This window comes from Apostichopus japonicus, chromosome 13 (assembly GCF_037975245.1).
Source record: "Apostichopus japonicus isolate 1M-3 chromosome 13, ASM3797524v1, whole genome shotgun sequence".
Lineage (NCBI taxonomy): Eukaryota > Metazoa > Echinodermata > Holothuroidea > Aspidochirotida > Stichopodidae > Apostichopus > Apostichopus japonicus.
Genome location: NC_092573.1, coordinates 10,269,900 through 10,291,151, shown reverse-complemented (window position 1 = coordinate 10,291,151; position 21,252 = coordinate 10,269,900). Strand labels below are relative to the sequence as shown.

The window sequence follows — 21,252 nt, the reverse complement described above, 5'->3', positions numbered from 1 at the left end:
AAACAAAAACATTAAAATAAAAATGAGAGGGCAATAAACTTGAGTTATGCCTATTCATGAAACAGAAGTATATTAGTTAAATCACTCTTCATTGTTTAAAAGCATACCTATTCCCCTGCTGTTGATTATAACAAAATGACATATGTGTCCACTGAGCCTCCTTCATAACTATTTTATGAATTATTACTATTTTCTTCTGATAGAAACATGATATTCATACTGCTCATACTGTCAGTAAAGTGCTTTGAAGCATGACATGAATGTACAGTATATAAAAAAACAGTTGTCACAACTGTGTGTAGTCTTTGCATAGCTTATTGACATAATTGTTGAATGAATATTCATAAATAACCAAGGAACGTGGTCATATGACTTCATATAATAATTAGAATCATTACAGCATATATATTAATTAACTGATCATGAGAGCACAACATAACTGTTCAATGATTGTCTATGACATTGATGAAGTATATTTGATTGGTGAACCATTAACAGCACCTTTGAACTATGACCTTTCATGAATACACAGTGGCATTGTTGGATAGCAGTGCACACCTTAACATCATAATTGTGCCAATGACTATACATAAGGTGAAATGCATCTACAGATCCTGCCAAAGGTTTAAGATATTCTCAACCAGTGGACCAAGTGAAAGGAAATGTTTCAACAAACAGATTTTAACCTCCAATTCTGCCAAAATTTTCTCTGGTTCATTGAATTAAACTCTTCATCTGTTGAAAGGCAAGTCAATCAAAACTACAACTGACAAACACTCTATACCAATTCAATAACTCAACCCCTTCCCCCCCCCCCCCCACGGCCCCAGAAATGAAATGTTCAACTTTCTTCAATTGAGCATTCGTTTGAAAGGTCTATTTGCAAGTCTGCTTGCTAAAAAACTTTTTACGAGAAGTTTTTCTCACTTAATACTATGTAACTATGTAACTTCTGTTCAAGAAATAAAAAAGAATGTGAAAGGGTTGTCTGAGGTTGGTCAATTGCATATCATGTTACGAACATTTGTATCGTTTGAGGTCAAACTAATGCAGAGTTTATGCTATCTATCAAATTCAATGACCTGGATAACTAGCAGTCTAGTAATACAGGCCATTGGTTACATCCATTAACGGAAGTAGCTGTCCTTGAGTAAAAAGATGAAAGATATACAAGGATAGAGTCACATGGATACCTTCACAAGGAATAAATATAACACACACTGTAGAGACATACCCTCACATTCACATTGACACCCTGCAAGTGAGTACACTAATAATCCGTAATAAAGTAAGGAGTGCCAACTAAGACAGAGTTTATACCATCATTAAAAAAAAAAGTGAGGGTACTTTATGACATTCAGATAACTTTGACAGTTTGGAAATTGTCAGCACAATAAAGTATAGTTTGAGATTTAAACTCTAAGAGTATAGAAACTTTTTTTTCTCACAGGTGCAAGTCAATGTAAACATCAAAATGTTGAGGAGATTATTGTAAGTATGGTTTAGTTAGAGAATAAAACCTTTTTCAGCTTTTTCCATAACTATTTAAATTAAAAGTTATCACAGCATTGAACAGGCTTGTCAGGGTATGTTTGTATCGAAACAGAACTGAAAAGTTTAACAAATGTACCATAAAAACTGCTTTCAAGACTTTAAATGAAAACATCCACCACTGAGGTTAAGTATTTATAGAAATGTACTAGCACTTAGCTACTTCCCAGGGCTCAGTATTGTATGACAAAGAAAAGACCTACAAATGACAAAATGTCACTTTTTTTAATTCAGTCTCCAGACAGGTGTAATTAAAAAAGAAACACAACAATGGTTTGCTTTAGGAACTTCAATTTCTTCTTACCCTTTCATTTGAGCAATGTTTCCACGGTAACCAACTCCTTTAGCCCACACGGCTATCCTCTTCTTTATTCCGGTGATATTCGCAGACGCTGCCCTCATTTGCTCGTATATTTTCTCCCAGACTCGAGGAACTCCCATGAAACCTGACGGCCGGATTTCTCTTAACGTTTCCACCAGCGTACCCTGTCACAATAAACAATCGATATGGTGGCATGGTTTAATGGGTGTAAAACGGAAAAATATTCCACGGTCGCTTTCTACAGCTGCAAAAACTTGTGAACTTAAGAAAGACAATTTACGTGCTTCAACATTTCTGATTTACATATGTGGTTTCCATTTCATGTTCGTCATGGCTGCACTGTACTGACATTAACTGAGCGTGTTCACCGCACCCAGGTATTTGAAGATGAGGTTAGCTGCTTGGGTACATTCAGGGGGGTAGGAAGCTTCCAAAAAGTGGGGCGGCACAGCACCAGAGGGGCACTTTTTCATTGCACAACCACCACTCGCTATACTATAAACTGATACACACCGGCCATATCACTTTAATATATATGATTTGTTAGTATGCTATCAATACTGTTATGGTGCACATGAATAAATAAAATAAAATATTAAAATTAACAAAGGCTTAAGATATCCAAAAGACAGTTCTTCATCAAAGGGCCACATTTTATTTGCCAGTAGGGCACATTTGCTATTTTTGGAAAAAAAGTGGGGGGGGGGGGCACGTGCCCCCTCCAGTTCTTACCCCCCTGGGTACATTTGACTCTCCCAGATGTACTGTGTCTAACCCCTGAAAGCAGGAGGATTGGTGCTAACCCTTTCAAGCCTGCAATATAATTCTATGAATATTATAATTCTACGAATATTATAATTCTATGAATATTCATTACAAAGACTACAAGGCCTGACACAAGCAATTGCTCATCTTACTAAACAGTTCTATTGTTACAAAATTAAGAAATAAACTTATTTTACCTCTTTCTTTTTTTTTTATAGCTTTTCTTGGCCCAGTAAAAACAAATATTGTAACATACTTTGAAGTCTTGACTGAATGCGATTCCTGATGCTGAGTTAAACCTTGATTACTGTAGTAATATCTTATAAGAACTGAGTCAAATGCCAGAAGGTCTCTTACAGTGACATATTCATACATAGATTACCTTTAGGGCATCTGGTTGGGCAAAGTATGTGGTACCAGCCAATGCTATGGGGGCGTAAAGGTCCATGACTTGAGCAGCTATGTGGCTAAGTGGGAGGTAGCTGACAACCTTGTGGACACCGTACTCCATTTTGGCCATACGAGAAGTTCCCATTGCGATCCATATAACCTATAAATATATGAACAAGTCAAATAAATAAATAAATGTTGATTTCATTACACAAAGGGGGGAGGGGGAGATCAAAGTCCCCCCAAGAAAAACCCCAAGCTACATATCCAACATAAAATGAAAATGAAAACTATTCTTGAACATTTCTGGGCAAAGCACAGCATCCATGAACATTTCAAAGTCCTATCTCTCCGGCCCAATTAACCATTATAACACAGTGAAGCAATATTTTTCTTCAACCAGAAACGAAATGAAGCAAAGAATTTTGATGAATGAAAGAAAGAAGAAACAGCATTAAATATGTATACTTTTAGGAAGTCTATTTATAGAGCCTTCTTGCGATGTGTAGTATGTAGAATGTTTATTTTAATGTAAAGTAATATATTACTTTCCTTCGGGGAACATCCCTGCAGCCAATATAACATTGGAGCAATATTTTTCTTCAACCATCAATGAACTAAAGCAAAGAAGTTTGCTGAATGACCGAATGAAAAAACAGCATTAAATATGTAAACTTTGGGGAGTCTATTTACACAGCCTATGTGTGATATGTACTTATGTAGTACTTTTAATTTCATATAATGTAATATGCCTTTCCTTCATAGAATAGGAACATTCTGAAGTGTTGGTGTAATGTAATATGCCTTTCCTTCATAGAATAGGAACATTCTGAAGTGTTGGTGTAATGTAATATGCCTTTCCTTCATAGAATAGGAACATCCTGAAGTGTTGGTGTAATGTAATATGCCTTTCCTTCATAGAATAGGAACATTCTGAAGTGTTGGTGTAATGTAATATGCCTTTCCTTCGTAGAATAGGAACATCCTGAAGTGTTGGTGTAATGTAATATGCCTTTCCTTCATAGAATAGGAACATCCTGAAGTGTTGGTGTAATGTAATATGCCTTTCCTTCATAGAATAGGAACATTCTGAAGTGTTGGTGTAATGTAATATGCCTTTCCTTCGTAGAATAGGAACATCCTGAAGTGTTGGTGTAATGTAATATGCCTTTCCTTCGTACAATAGGAACATTCTGAAGTGTTGGTGTAATGTAATATGCCTTTCCTTCGTAGAATAGGAACATTCTGAAGTGCTGGTGTAATGTAATATGCCTTTCCTTCGTAGAATAGGAACATTCTGAAGTGTTGGTGTAATGTAATATGCCTTTCCTTCGTAGAATAGGAACATTCTGAAGTGTTGGTGTAATGTAATATGCCTTTCCTTCGTAGAATAGGAACATTCTGAAGTGTTGGTGTAATGTAATATGCCTTTCCTTCGTACAATAGGAACATTCTGAAGTGTTGGTGTAATGTAATATGCCTTTCCTTCGTACAATAGGAACATCCTGAAGTGTTGGTGTAATGTAATATGCCTTTCCTTCGTACAATAGGAACATCCTGAAGTGTTGGTGTAATGTAATATGCCTTTCCTTCGTACAATAGGAACATCCTGAAGTGTTGGTGTAATGTAATATGCCTTTCCTTCGTAGAATAGGAACATCCTGAAGAGTTGGTGTAATGTAATATGCCTTACCTTCGTAGAATAGGAACATCCTGAAGTGTTGGTGTAATGTAATATGCCTTTCCTTCGTAGAATAGGAACATCCTGCAGTGTTGGTGTAATGTAATATGCCTTTCCTTCGTAGAATAGGAACATCCTGAAGTGTTGGTGTAATGTAATATGCCTTTCCTTCGTAGAATAGGAACATCCTGAAGTGTTGGTGTAATGTAATATGCCTTTCCTTCGTACAATAGGAACATCCTGAAGTGTTGGTGTAATGTAATATGCCTTTCCTTCGTAGAATAGGAACATCCTGAAGTGTTGGTGTAATGTAATATGCCTTTCCTTCGTAGAATAGGAACATCCTGAAGTGTTGGTGTAATGTAATATGCCTTTCCTTCGTAGAATAGGAACATCCTGAAGTGTTGGTGTAATGTAATATGCCTTTCCTTCGTAGAATAGGAACATCCTGAAGTGTTGGTGTAATGTAATATGCCTTTCCTTCGTAGAATAGGAACATCCTGAAGTGTTGGTGTAATGTAATATGCCTTTCCTTCGTAGAATAGGAACATCCTGAAGTGTTGGTGTAATGTAATATGCCTTTCCTTCGTAGAATAGGAACATCCTGAAGTGTTGGTGTAATGTAATATGCCTTTCCTTCGTAGAATAGGAACATCCTGAAGTGTTGGTGTAATGTAATATGCCTTTCCTTCGTAGAATAGGAACATCCTGAAGTGTTGGTGTAATGTAATATGCCTTTCCTTCGTAGAATAGGAACATCCTGAAGTGTTGGTGTAATGTAATATGCCTTTCCTTCGTAGAATAGGAACATCCTGAAGTGTTGGTGTAATGTAATATGCCTTTCCTTCGTAGAATAGGAACATCCTGAAGTGTTGGTGTAATGTAATATGCCTTTCCTTCGTAGAATAGGAACATCCTGAAGTGTTGGTGTAATGTAATATGCCTTTCCTTCGTAGAATAGGAACATCCTGAAGTGTTGGTGTAATGTAATATGCCTTTCCTTCGTAGAATAGGAACATCCTGAAGTGTTGGTGTAATGTAATATGCCTTTCCTTCGTAGAATAGGAACATCCTGAAGTGTTGGTGTAATGTAATATGCCTTTCCTTCGTAGAATAGGAACATTCTGAAGTGTTGGTGTAAAGTAATATGCCTTTCCTTCGTAGAATAGGAACATTCTGAAGTGTTGGTGTAATGTAATATGCCTTTCCTTCGTAGAATAGGAACATTCTGAAGTGTTGGTGTAATGTAATATGCCTTTCCTTCGTAGAATAGGAACATTCTGAAGTGTTGGTGTAATGTAATATGCCTTTCCTTCGTAGAATAGGAACATTCTGAAGTGTTGGTGTAATGTAATATGCCTTTCCTTCGTAGAATAGGAACATTCTGAAGTGTTGGTGTAATGTAATATGCCTTTCCTTCGTAGAATAGGAACATTCTGAAGTGTTGGTGTAATGTAATATGCCTTTCCTTCCAACAAGTGTTGGTGGATAGTGTACAATACTGTGACCCACATGATCTATGTCCGTAGCCACCCCTGACTTACATTGTCATGGCTGAGCATGACCCCCTTTGGGTTGCCTGTAGTCCCTGAGGTATAGATGAGAGTACAACACTGGTTTGGTTTCTGAGATGCTATGATAGCATCCAATGGTTCATCTGCTTCCTTTTTACCCATCTCCATAAGTTCTGACCACTTTTGGAAACAAACAAAGAAAGATAAAGTGTAAAAAATGTCTGCAATAAATTGGCAACTGAGCTTGTTTAATATCACCTTACTAATTACAATAACGAAACATTTCATGTCCCGTTGTTGTAATTGGACAGGTTTTGGCAGGGCGTTAGACGTATTTCAACTAAAGCTTAGGTTTCTCTGGATAAATAAATCTTACCTGAATAAAGGACATCACCCTGTCTCTTAAATCACAATAGAAGGTCTGTCACGTCTTGTTATAATCTAGTGATCGCAGACATCATTAATGTCACACTACTATTCCTCTCTTCATGTGCTTTTGTGATGAATGAAACTTACCCCAAGTACAATACATTTGTAATTTAGTAGGGTAGATAGATGGGAAATTTCAATAAGTAGAAAGAAGGACAGATATAAGAGAAGACTTAAATTCCTCAGATCCTCAAATAAGACCGTTGAGATGAAATGATTGCGGGTAATAACAACACAGCTTTAACACCTTTGGTATACACTTAAGCTCTTTCAAGTACAAACCTAGGGTTGCATTTACCCAGCAACAATACTTAAGAGAGGCCGACAAACAGATTCAAGGGGAATCTCAAACAAAAACATATTCTGTCATCCACGAATAAACTCTCAGATTGATGTAACAAAAGCAAGCAATTCCAGATGGAAATCAACAGTCTTAAGAAGATAAATTGATTGAAATGAATCTTAAATCTGCCATCTAGCTCTATAAATTGTAGCTTTTGGGTGATTTTCTGATCGAGTTTTAAACATTTCCCAAACAATACACAAGGATCTGATAAACATTTAGAACAAAGTGTACTTCTTTGAACACTCACTTGTAGTTTGCTGTTAGATTTGCTCCCACTATTTTTCTTTTTTTCAAAGTAGCAAACTAGGTTTATTTTTTTATTTTATTCTGACAGATGTAACAGGTAAGAAATGGTTAAAAATAGTAATTGCAACTGAAAATCAAGTCCTAAACTGATCTGTGATGGTGCATGTTGTGATGGTAATATCGGATGTGGCTTGAACAGAACCTGAAAGTTGCTGATGGAACCCTCCCTACCATTATCAAACTCAAGACGATTTTTAACTTACAGAATACAAGTTTTCTCTTTTCTCTTCTATGACCCCAGTGTATTGAATCACAGCTTTCACATGTGGCAACTGAGGCCAAACTTTAAGAATTTTCTTCAGCTGGATGGTATTTTCCACAATGATTATATTTGCTTCACAGTTCCCTGCAACATACTGACAGGCCTCGGGAGAGTTGGTCGTGTAGATCCCTGTCGCAAATCCTCTGTAAAGGAAAAAGAGAAGTTTTATGATATATACATACAAGCAGGGAAAACCCCTCTAATTATACTGAAAGAAGGATTAATAACCAAATAGAAATTAAATTATGCAAATGTCGGGAAAAAGGAAATTTAAAATAATAAATTATTTAGATAGAGCCCCCTCATAATTTCTTGTGATTCAATGATGAACATGAGACTATAGACTTAGAGGTTTATAAGACTTTTATACCCTTTTTTAACTCTTTAAACCATCGCAACCCCCCCCCCCCCCCCATCACTGGCATAACTTGTCAAGGGTTGTCTATGTACTGTAGGTAGAAAATGACAACAAATTTGCACAGAGATACAGAATCTTCAGCAAAAATATCTGAACCTGTTACAGCATACTAATTATAAATTTTGTTACACAACACCATTCACACCCTTAGGTTATTTTATTTCCTGTACTAAAGGAACACATTAAGACAATGATGTGAAACCACTTTACTCATTATGATAATTTTTTCTAAAAGCTGGCATTAATGATATTGCAAAATATAATTTCATTAAAATTAGATTGTTAAATTCCATGCATAAAGAAATATCACATGACTCGGAAAGAAAAGAAGCTGACTAAATGAAACTGCAGTTTTTTTTGCCTATATATATATAACTATAATTATATGTTGAATTTTAAGTATTGAGCAAAATTGCTGTTAAAGATAAAGTAGTACAGTAGAAACACTTGTGAAATTAGACCAACTGGCTTAGTAATCATTGCTTGTCATTCTTCATAACAAGAATATTTAACAGAAAGTTGCAGAAAAGGCATTTTTAGGTTCTGACCATAACGGAAATCCTTCAGGTGATCAGAATTTGATTTCTAATGCTCAAATATCATATTCTCATTCTACCAGCTAAAGTGCCGAGAAGTTTTTTTTTTATCGTTTTGTATCCGCCTTTTTGGGTTACCATCTGTACTTCGTTGGTGTTCACAAACTGGTCCTACCATTGTACCAAATGTACAGGACAACTTGATTAGAATCCTTTTCAATTTGGGGGTTTTTACCGGCAGCTAAAAAAGGCGAAAAATTTTGACACCAGCAAGATTTTTCCAACATCATACCACTTCTAGTAACTATTCACTTCAAGCGGATGTCAGTTATTTCTCTAACATTCTCTGTGTATAAGCTGTAAATAATGAAACTGCTAGGTACACATCCTTTATGTGTGCTACTCACCCTGCAAACATGGCCCCAATGTCTGCCAAAAACCATTCTGGAGAATTAAACCCAATAATCCCAACACCATGAAACCTTTTCAGACCAAGCTATAAGAAACAAAAGCAAAAAAAAAAACAAAGTGAAATGAGTTAACAATGTTAAAAGTAGATCCAGTACCTGTACGTATCTCCTGTCACAGAACATATATATATAATATACTTAACGTACAGCATGTTGTTACTCGAGTTTCACGCCAGCAGTGTGCGGTGTGAAACTCGAGTAACAACATGCTGTATGTTACCGTAAATGTATACTTTGTGTACTTGCTCTACTTCTATGTATTGAGCACTTTTGCAGCAGGAAGTGAACATCTGAATCTTTGTGTATATATATATAATTGAAAATCGTAATGAGTTGGAAAATCAAGAACAGTGTTAAAACTTCCAGCCTCCACCGGGATTCGAACCTGGGCCTCCCGCTCTGTACGCGGACACCCTAACCACTAGGCTATGGACGCTGATTGTATGTCTAGAGGTTCGAAACCGGTAAGGAAGGTCGTAATTCCAATATATACAGATATACAGATATAGAACTTAAATTCAAAACAACTTCACCCAATTTATCTAGGACTAGCCTGATTTGAATGTTACAGTCTAGGCTATTTGTAATTCTTGTCATGTGAAGACTACTGATCATCAGCTGGTTGAGGCCATTTTGAGGCACAAAAAACAAAAACAAATACCTAGCACTTTAAATTTACTGGACAGGTTGGGATCAACACAAACAGGACGTGCACACTCCTGTTTTGTTTGTTTGACTATGAGGTGAAAGGTCAAATGAACAAGTATTCTAATTTAAATACTAAATTCTTTCTCGACCTATAGAATGTTTCCACAATCATGATATTAATATTCTACTACATATTCATTTCACTTTTCAACTGTTTCACTTTTTCAAATGATTCACTTCATGAATGCTCCTCTTTTGCACATTCGATCATGATATCCGTTCCTCTGTACAGGTCCATATGTTGGCACATTAAACACTTTCCTTTACCCTTTGTTTATCCATTACCATCATAAAAATCCATTACCATCATATGACAAGCAAGCTGTATTGGACCATTCCTAATTTCCATTGATTTCTGTTGTTTTGGCTTTGTTTCCTTCAGAGGAACTGATATTATTATGGTCCATGTGCTAGACCACTGTAGGTACTCCAGCCATTTTGATTTGATAAAGCTATAATGTTAAGAGAATAGTTCACATCAAAGCTTGAAATTTGATTTTGATATACTACCAGAACTGATAGAATTTATTTCTTGTCTTGTACAGCATATACTGTATATGCTCATTCAATGCATTTAGCCACTCACCGTTTGCTTATCAAGTTTTAAAAGTTAGAGGATCTGATGTTCAAACCTAGCAGGATCTTCTTCAGACCCACTCACTTTTACACATTCTCTCACACAGGCACTTTAGTGGATAAGCAAGTTTGCTAACAGTTTTATTTTATTTTGATTTTACTTTAAAAGAAAGAATAAAACCATTATAAAAACACCTTTCCTGCCAAAAAAAAAAATGCTAACATTTAATAAATAAATATAAGTTGTTTCATGAACCTACTCTGAAAGATTCTTATAAAGCCTAAATTAATAATACCTTGAGGAAAGCCTTGGCCACTATGCGACATTGCTGGTAATATTCGGAGTAGGTCCAATTGATCCAAACACCGTTCCGTTTGATACTTAATGCATCTTTGTTGGGGTACTTTTCCATGACTTTCTTTAAGAAGCTGTGTACAGTCTGCGGTTGGTACTCGCAATCCTCTCTGCTCGACGACCGCAGTTGTACGGATCCCTCTGCATCGACAGTCAAAATTTTACTCGCAGGAGCCAGCAGATCTGAAAAAACAAAGATACAACTTTTTGACTAACATATCATTGATCAAAGAGACAGATAATAATTGAAACAAATGAAACAAAATTTACAGACCTACCAATCTCCCCATCCCCCTCCCCCAAAAAGACACAAGATGGAGATTGGACAGCCAAGCCCTGCAAAATATTATTAAGTCAAAGAAAACTCATCCTGTTTTAATAAAATTCTATATAACTACAATTCCATATAAACCTCCTTCTTTTATCCATGACATTTGGCTATAGATCCCACCATGAGACAAGGCATTCCAGAGTTCGATAGAAGAAATGAACTCCCGAAACTTCTGCTACCAATAGGACTAAATCCGAAGGAAAAAATTCCACTCAAAAAACGTGTGTAGGCACTTAAGATGGTAGAATGAGAAGGGGGGACATGGAGGGTGCACAGTGTTAAAATGTTACCATGGACAATATAGGCACGGTAGAACGGGTGCTAAGGTTGTGAGGAGACAGGTAAGCGAGGAACAAAAATCCATGCATTCATCAATTCATTTGTAAACCTGCTAAGAGTTGACATATGCATGCATAGCATCTCAAGTGTAGAGCTTTTTGTATTGTTTTAAAGATGAAAGCAATAATTTCTCTGTTAAAATTATTACAGAAAGTAACAATAAAACAATAAGCCCGAGTACTAGAACATTAAAGTACTTCAATATCCGTGTAAACTGGACAGTTTATGTACTTTTTATTAATAAAGAATTTGCAGGGAGTATCTATACAGTGTATATAAAGACCCAAAGGTCCTGAATATAAAATCTACCGCTCATCCCTCACAACCTCACCAGGTACCATCAACATATATCTGTTTTTATTACAGTAGGCCCTTCCAGCTCCCCCTCCACTATTCCAACCTACCCCTTCCCTGTTTCAATCTCCCGTTTCCCATGTGTACTTCAAAGGGTATCAGGGAATAATGCCTCAAAAGTCTTAATCAGGAAACAATTATCCCTCCTTAACCCTTTTTCCTCCACCAACCCTTTTCCCTTCACCACCTTTCCAACCTATCCTCTCCCCTACCATCTCCTCTCTCCTTGCTTCATCAGGGAATAAAGCATCAAATAAAAATAAATTGGTAATTTGGTGCCAGTCTTTTGGAGGTATCCCCCAAGTAATAATTATAACTTTCACTATTGTCCAAACACAGTTGTGCCTCAGTTACAAAAAAAGTCCTGCCCGAAATTTTACCCTCCACTTGGTTGTAATATCTGGAATTTAACTTGGAGATTTTTGGAAACTTTACCAAATTTATTTGAGAAACCATGAATGACATCCTTCAGCAGGTTAAACATATTTTGAAATGTAATCTTCTGTACCTGTGCCAAGGGGGATATATATACTAAAGGTGAAACCAAAGCCACAAATCTCCCATAGTTATCACATGATTTAAAGGTAATATCTAACAATATATGCTATTGTTGTATTGTTCCCAAACTATGTATTGTTTTCTTGATCTAGCACATGTTTATTACCCTGGAAATGACCTCTCACCTCTGAACAGATCACCAGTTCTGCAACACATGGTTTATAGATATTCTTGGCATCAAAACTAGTTTGCTTCAAATGGGGTTTATTTAAAAAAAAAAAAAAGCTATTTTGGGCTCATTCATTTCCCTCATACTTTCATACTCCCCAAAAGGGTTCTTAGAAATTAAAGTCAAAAGATCAGATCTTCGAAATACAGTAACTATCACCTGACTTTGGCAAAGTTGGCAAAGTCATCATGTTTTAATGCATTCGAAATAAACAATTCCATACAAACAATGGAGTGGAAAACCTTCAGAATTTGATACTTATGATGTAGATTGCCTGTGATTATTAACTTCTTGACATGAGATAAACATCAGCAATATACTGTAGTGTTAGGACAGTATTGTTTTCCATCTGTGCACAGATCATGATATGCTGCCACTTGCTTCCGTTTTGCTGGTACGTGATTCCATAGAAGCACATATAGTGTACATATGAAAATCATGTGAGATGGAACACATGTGCTCTTTACTCAGTCAAAGTAAAGTTGAAATTAATCAAATGATATCATAGTAATATACTTAATAAAGTTGTTGATCACCGAATGCAATAATACCTTGGCACCAATTCTATCTACTGATGGTGTGACATGTACCACTTCTGTATTACGGAAATTTGGAAGGAAGAAATAGTGGTGGAGCCATGCAGGGATGTGGGCGCAGTGTTGAAACATCACCAAGTTAGTCGGTAATAGAAGAGGAAAGTTGTATAGACTGGAGACGTACAGGAAAGAGATGAGTGAAGTCTATTATTGTTATTGCAGTACTATGCACAGTATATATTAAGCAGCATGTGGATCCTTCTTCTTAAAACCCCTATCCCCTCCCTTCATACCATCCCTTCCCTGATATGTAGGCTAGGTAGATTTGTGTGCAGATGTAGACTGGAGACAGGTAATAAGAGAGAGTCATAAAAGTAAATCATCTGTTCCTTGATATGTCCCCCTCCCCTCATATGCCATTCATCCCCAATAGTAGTTTCATTCCATCTTTTTTCACAAAAGTGGGTTCGTACTGTAAATTATGCTTCGTAAGCCTACCTTTATAGTCAGCAAACTAAATTCTCATACTTGAGTAAGGTTGCGCAGGCTGTATTTATAGGTCCTATAAAATGAGAGTTGTGGTCTTCCTAAGTAAACAAGTGCAGACCAAATTTTTAAGCTGCAAATTTGCTCAAAGAAATTGAGTATAGATCTATATAAAAGTGATTATGGAATTAACTACAACTATATAGGGTCATGCGATGACCATATGGGTATATGACAACAGCAGGTTACAACTTCGGTATTAAGAAGAGACAAAGTTGGAGACCACAACAACCATTGTCCTTCGGATACCACCATTTTGTTGGCTCTGTTCTCCTGGTTTCTCTGTAAGCTTTTAAAGAGTTCAAAAAGGAAATTTTATGGGTAGGCTACAGTACTTCAAAGGTCAATATATATACATTGAAGTACTTCCAGTACTGTAGGGTTGAATTACAGTAGTACTTTCTCTACTTAGTAGTACAAGTTCCTCATTTCCCATAAGCGACTGCATTATACAATGGGAAGCTATCGGTGCAAAAACATGGGACTTTTATTGAAAAAACCACAAAACAGGTTCTCATGGGAAGTTGTCTTATATTAATCATGAATGTGTCATTCACTGGGAAATTTTAGCCGACGAGTTTTGTACTGAAAACTAAAAGTATCTGAATATACTCCAATTTATTCCTGTGGGGCCATGATTTGCTGATTTAAATTCTTACAGAACTCATTTGTATAATTTCCTTTTGTACACATGTACATGAATGTATTCATCCCATCCAAGGAATTTCATGAGGTTCTATATTCTGACACTGTAGCTCAACAAGTGCACATAGTATATATACCTAAAAATACAATAGTTACTGTAGATCTTTTCTCTTCCTCAATCATCATTTCAAGAGCTCAGCTGATATCACCTCATCATGACATCATGACATCATGATCAGACCACAATTTGGCAGAATCTGATCTGGGAATCACACCATGCCCTCTCACAGTGTGTGAGTGTGTTGTTCACATTGTTCAATAGCCTTTAATTTCTGTGACCTATTGTACCCAACACTAGTGTGAACAAGTGCCTAGATCTAGTAAAATACTGTAGATATGGGAGGTAAAATACTTAAGATACGAGAGTTTAATTCTAATGGTTTCTAACCTAGTTTTTTTTTAGTTGAAACCTGTTGTATAAACCTTGACGAAAGATACACACACAAAACATATGAGTGATTCTGTGACAATGGGTTAATGTTGAGGTTAAACAACTGCTGAGAGGATTAATTTGACAAATCAGTCTTTCAAATAAGGCTAGGGGGGTAAAACACATACATCTAAATGTCTATGTAGCTATTGATAGTTCATACACACAAACATGGTATACTTCTGCCAGTTTGTTTCAGATTAACAGTATAGAGTAAACAAGTTTTGGCGGCAGAAAGTTCTTTAATTATTTACCTGACAATGGATAAAACAATAGTTAATTATACTGTGTTTCTACTGCCTCGATTACTTGTGCTACAAACACAATGAATTATCGATGAGGATGTTAACTTTTCTGAATCTACATGCATTTACCTACTTGACTTTACACTTTTCTATTAGTATTAATACCATTATTACTGACCTCGTCGCCAAATTATTGCGATTGTAGCACAAGTAAACAGATACAGTAATAACACAATATACAGCAGCTAGTAAGTACTTTTCTCTGAGCATATGATTACATATTAACTTGAGTCATGGTAAGTCACAACTTTCTTAGAAAAGTATCATCAGAGTAGGAGATATAATAGGTAGTAAAAGTTAAACCGGAAGTGTAATGAATAATTTTATACCCATTTTTCAGATGTCCCTCAGATATTAATAAATACTATCATTTATTAAACCACTAGAAAGATGACAAATACTCTGACAAAAAATATACCTGCAACATCCAACTTACCTTTCATTATATCATTTAAAATAGTGTAATTCAACTGCAAATTAAGGTGTGTAATGTTCCCCCATAACAAAAGAAACAAGCAAAAGAAACCTTTGGGTGCTAGTAGTTATAATGTTCTATAAAGGACATGATAAGGTCTCCAAGCTTTAGTATACATGTGTCCTAAATCTTTGGAAAGCTTCTTTAAGGCTCTAATTAACTATATGATTAAAAACTTAAAATTGAGAATTTCAAAAAGTAACTTGCTGATTATTAATAGACTTTCACTACACTTGACAGGTCATGCAAACTTTATATAGTTTAATCTACAGGTTACTTTACGAGAATGATCATAATGGCAACTTTACTCCTACGTTAACCGTGCATCCTAAAATGTATAAAATCCATCCTGAATGATCAACATACAGTATGGTGGTTAAGCACTGGGAGGTTGCTGTACATAGTGAACAATCTATTGATTTTAAACATCCATCATGGCTAGTAGCCAAGAACCATACATACATCATTACCTCTATTGCCAGTGAATTATTAACACTGTACAGCCAAAATAATAAAGATTTATCTCTATAAGGAAGTAGTTTGTTTGACTTTCCTACTTTAATGCTTGCAACATGGCTGCATAAATAATAAATCTTTCTTGCATTCATAATACGAATTGTTTGAGAACTAATAGCCTTGATCTCATTTGAGATCGCAAAGGCGGTCACGATCATAGTGTGGACACCAGGACCAGACCCCGCAATAGTGATCACCCTTTCGGGATGAACCCACAGTTAGGGTGATCAAGAATTAAATCTGGGAGCTCAGGGGATGGAGTGACCCGAGATCCCTGATTACTTGACCTTGTCGTTTGGCACGGAAGTAACGAACATACAGAACAAAGCCCTCACAATTAATTGTAAACAATCATCGTGATCTTTACTCGTTTGCATAATCTTTTCTGCACTGTCCCATAAATAATGTAAGAACTTGAGTTCACTTTTATGTTTATTTACCCAAAACCACTTCAGTTTTGAAATCTCACATATATTTGCATGAGCTGCCATGTTCCAAGTAAAAAATGAATTAGCATGGAAGTATGTACTGTCATCATTTCCATTGTTGTTTCACTTTCTTAAAAATTAGGCCTTAGCATGCTAAATTATTTCTATTTAAAGTAAAGTACATACACTTTCTCAAATATTCTCTCACCTCGAGGTATCTATGGAAAATAAAAGGACAAATCTGTCCTGGAAAGACATTTTCTGTCAAGTGTTAATGTTGTTGAACACTCTTTCCTAACTAGAAAGGACAACCTACTTGTATATATGCAACGTTGTTTCATTTCTGCAAATATGACGGGTCACAGGTGAACTGCAGTGTTGAAACCTTACCATATTACAGGTGTTAGACTAAAAGAAACAGTAGATTCAGGGTGCAGTTGTTATGAGGGGACCTAGTGAGCCAGGAGCACAGTTAATCACAAATTTATAGATTGCGACATAAAGAAAAGTGAATCATAATCTAGCTACTTGCCAGGAACTGTGAAGATGGAGACCCTTCTCCATAGGAGTCACATGACACATGTTGTGACAAATATTTTATAACTTATAACCAATTTTATAATTAATTTATAGTGACACACATAGTTTATAACTTTATGGACTGCCATAAAGATACTTAGTACTGTACTACAAATGACAAGAGAGTTCTAAAAATAGCAAAGATTATTTATAAAGGAAGGAAATCGACTAACAAGGAAATTGAGAGGCAAATGTCTTTGAGTCACGAAAGCTTAAAAACCTATGCTGGTGATATAGAGTAACAAGATCTTCAGTACTATACTGTATATGCCATGCTCTGAGAAATGCAGAACTCTGTTGTACACTAACTTTCATTTACATCACAAAATATATTTAATAAAATATAAAACAAACACAGTAACCTCCAAACCGACTACAGGATATTATTATTATGTGTGATACAACATGGAATTCCTCTTTGATTAATATTCATTTCAATGGAGTTTCACCAACAGGTACAGTACACTATAAGCCTACAAGTATCTCCATTATAACTTCATGATACTGTATGCCATGAAGCTGCAGTTTCCTTTTAAACTCTCTCAAAAGATATTAGCATCGAAAAACAGTTTTCAAATGGTATTGTACAGTACTTCAACAAGAAAACAGATTTATAGCTGGAGAAATTAAGACCTCTATACCACCACCCCCCCCCCCAGGCCCCTTCATTTCATAACCAGTGTATTTTGCAAGGTTAGAGACTGCACATTTGTTTTCAGATGTAAGGTCATATATTTTTAAGATAGCCAACTTTTTGGTTAACAAATGGTCTGTTACTAAGTTACTTATCTGAACAAAATGAGTACTAACTAGAATATATAACACCAAAATACAGTTGTACCGTGTATGTGCTCAGTAAACTCGACTGCATATGTGGACATCAAATACAAGATCTATATAAACAAAACAAAACCCCTTTTAAATAAAACATTTTTTATCTGGCATAATGTGATTTAAGTCCTACTAAACAAAGTCTAGCCATAGCGACAGCACAAACTGTATGCTTGGGTGATGTATAATTACGCCATCATCGTTGTGAAAAATGGGTTAATTGCTCCGCGAGACCCCTCGTTCATATTTTTTCAATGACTGCTATTAATAACTGAAAGACAAGTGTAGGTCATGCATAGTACTGCATACTTCAAGAGAGTTAATACCAGCAGTGCTCTGGAATGTGTAATACTCCCCTGTATTGGGACGTTTAATTTGACAATTTCCCTTGACGTCAAATGCTTTCCCAACAAAACCTTTCACCCCTAGGGCTCCCCCTACTCAATCTACTCTGATGATCCGATATCTCAAGAAGGACACTTTCAACTCGAGGACGATAACTTGGCTGATCATTTTTTTATGACCATTATCTGTATTTCACTTTGTCACGACTTACATCGAATATCGTCCTGATTAAGTTACTAGTAAACAGCTCTCTGTGCTTTGTATAATGGTCTCCAAACAGTGCATTACATAATATATACCAAAGTGGAAGCTCAAGTCATTTGGTCAACGATCGTTTTCTAATGCCACTCCTACTCTTTGGAACTCACTTCCACTGCACATCAAGTCGGCACCCAACGTTAACATTTTCAAAAACAGACTCAAAACTGATCTATTTTTGACTGCCTTCCCTGAGCACTAGCGCCACTGAGCATTGGTTTTCCTCTGGATATTGGCGCTATATAAATTTGCATTTATTATAATTATTATTATATGTAATGATTTTATGGTGGTTACATGATGGTACTAAGTAAATTGTCTTCCCCTAGAGTAGCATATTCAAGAGATAATTACAGAATATTAGCAAGATGGATAACAGTGAGTTTGTCAATGTTCAAACAATCTGGAACATACTGTATATAAACTGTCAAGCTTCAATCACAAATAGTATTAAGCAACTCACCACTCTTTTGGCTTTCCTTGACACTAAGTGTGGGTATCTGATGGTTGATACCATTGGTCTGGGGATAGCTGTCATGTACTGTGATGACTGGAGTACCAGGAGACGGGCTACCCGACGAGCTGACCGATGCACTCAGTCCATCTCTGAAAGCCAAACACATGATAAATATTGATTAGAATCTTGACGTATACACAGGGCTCCAAACACAGGGAATTATTTATCCAGTATCGTATCGCATAAATGTTATGCAAAATGGACCCATTGCTACACAAGTGTAAAGATGTATACATATACATAGCAGTTTTGTAAACAGGAACTATAGTATTTTATTATAAGAGACAATGTTCAGATCATTAAAAACTGCTACAAAAAGTTTGAGCACTAAATTATTCCTTGCAACACCATGCAGATGGGGGGGGGGGGGGGAGAGACCTAGGGCCCGCTCAATAATTTAAACACCTGCACTGACCTCTGCCCCTCCCCTCCCTCCAGCAAACTCAAACCTGTATCCAAGATCACTGTTAAACTGTTAAAATGATTATTAACTACATGTCCTGCAAATTTGGCAAGTAAATATTAATAGATTATAACAAATTTTGAATATTTAGTCTTTAATAACTCTGGCATTGACCTGTCATGTTTCCTACAGTAACGTGCAATAATTGTGGCTATTTTACTTCTTTTGTGTCTGCTTATGTAGTCTTTTTCTTTACATTTATTGTAACTGTTGCAGCCTATATAGAACACGACAATTGTTGACACTGATGTAGAAGAACGGACCAACATTTCATCCTTTTCAATATAATGACACATTAATTGTTGTCAGTTTGTATCCGACCCCTCATGAATTACAAAAGAACTCAAAGCCCCTTGAAATAAACTACTTACAGCCAATGAAATTGGTCTGTCACCACTCTACAATATACTGAACATGTCTTAAGTACCTAGTACTGTATGCACAGACTGTTACAAACTGGTAACATATCTGGCCAGCATTCACCCTTACCAGTACTCTTTTGAGAGTAAATTATTATTTTTTCATCATGGTGTACGGTTTATGTTACATTGATCACAAACAGTTAATGTGGTATACCTACCCCTTTTGTGGAGAGTGGACTGCATCAACCGGTAAGGAAATATCGACTGTAAGAGTTGAAAGGTCAACAGTGTCTTCTGGGTCGTACGGCTTCTCGCCATTGGGCACTTTGACTGCCGAGTCAGCCATGGACGGTCACAGGTTACTTGAGGTAACTTTCAAGATCAATCCTGTAGATGAAGTAAAGAATCTAACTTTGTTCTGGTTTACATCTTTGCACCTTCCATTACCACAAGTACAGTACAGTACTGTATGTTTCTTCTGCAGCAAACAGCCTTTGAATAATATGCAAATTTAGCTGCACATTTGTCACATGAAAAATTTATACATTACTGAATGTCAACATTTCCTCCAATCCCCCCCCCCCCCCTTTCCCATCTATTGGCCTAAACAAACAAATACTTGGATAGATATATATATCTTTGAACCATCCATATTCTTTACACTGACACATTCAGTTCTATAGTAAAGCAATATGAGGCATTCGACATTAACTGCACAATAAACTGTACACACATCTATGTGCCGGAAACATTCAGAAAAAGAAAACACTCATTCTATCTAATCTGTTTTTAAGAATTTGATACTAATTGTCCATTCTGGTGTCCTAAGTTTCAACTACTTACTGTACGTACATGTACTGGGAACAGTCAATATCTATTCCTCATCTCAATTTCGTCTGCAAACCCCTGCTCCCTGTTTCCCGCTACTGTATATATACTCTCGGCTCTAAATTATCGACTTGCTTCTTAACCAACCTGTACTCTATTCATTTTTAATAATCATTCCCATGACACCGTGCCACTCGCACAAACGATCGGTTTTCTCTTAAATATCACCCATACATCACCCACATGTATATATATGCAGCACATACAGTATATATTCCACAGCTTTCTTCATTAGATGAGAAACACGTTAACAGAATCACATCTCTTGAAGGCATGTATACAGTAGATATATACATCAACACTGCAAGTCTAGGGCATTAATTCTGTCTGGATTGTATGGGTAAAGTCCCACCGTTGTCTGAATATGCATGCATAATATCTACTTAATATTCATGAGGTGTCTATTCTTAGTCTCCCAATGGTATTCCAATCACTCTTGGAAGGATTTTAAACTACGTCACAGCACCTGCTTCTCTGTATCATGTGCATGCAAAGAACATAAAGTATTGATTACAAAAACAAAATAGAATTCAGACTGACTGGAATCAAAATAACAATGCTCAGCATTTTGGAAACCTTTTCATGAACTCTGTACTGTAGTTGTGGTTTCCATTACTGATGTGCAATGTATTTTGTTTACATGCACAGTTCCACACTTTTTTCTTCTTCCTCCTGTTTTTTTTTGGCC

The 21,252-nt window shown here is 36.3% G+C and overlaps 1 protein-coding gene across 2 annotated transcripts in view; it reads right to left on the bottom strand.

The window, feature by feature from the left end:
• LOC139978158 (long-chain-fatty-acid--CoA ligase ACSBG2-like) overlaps window positions 1-21,252 on the bottom strand; it is a 38,046-nt gene that overhangs the window by 9,745 nt on the left and 7,049 nt on the right. For both annotated transcript variants that reach the window (XM_071988061.1, XM_071988062.1), the window contains exons 2-9: window positions 19,895-20,063; window positions 18,798-18,940; window positions 10,571-10,812; window positions 8,928-9,016; window positions 7,508-7,709; window positions 6,254-6,403; window positions 3,021-3,188; window positions 1,856-2,037 (exon numbers count right to left, since the gene is read on the bottom strand). In XM_071988061.1, coding sequence (XP_071844162.1) covers window positions 1,856-2,037; window positions 3,021-3,188; window positions 6,254-6,403; window positions 7,508-7,709; window positions 8,928-9,016; window positions 10,571-10,812; window positions 18,798-18,940; window positions 19,895-20,022 — 1,304 coding nt within the window. In that variant the 5' untranslated portion in view covers window positions 20,023-20,063. The remainder of the gene's footprint in view (window positions 1-1,855; window positions 2,038-3,020; window positions 3,189-6,253; window positions 6,404-7,507; window positions 7,710-8,927; window positions 9,017-10,570; window positions 10,813-18,797; window positions 18,941-19,894; window positions 20,064-21,252) is intronic.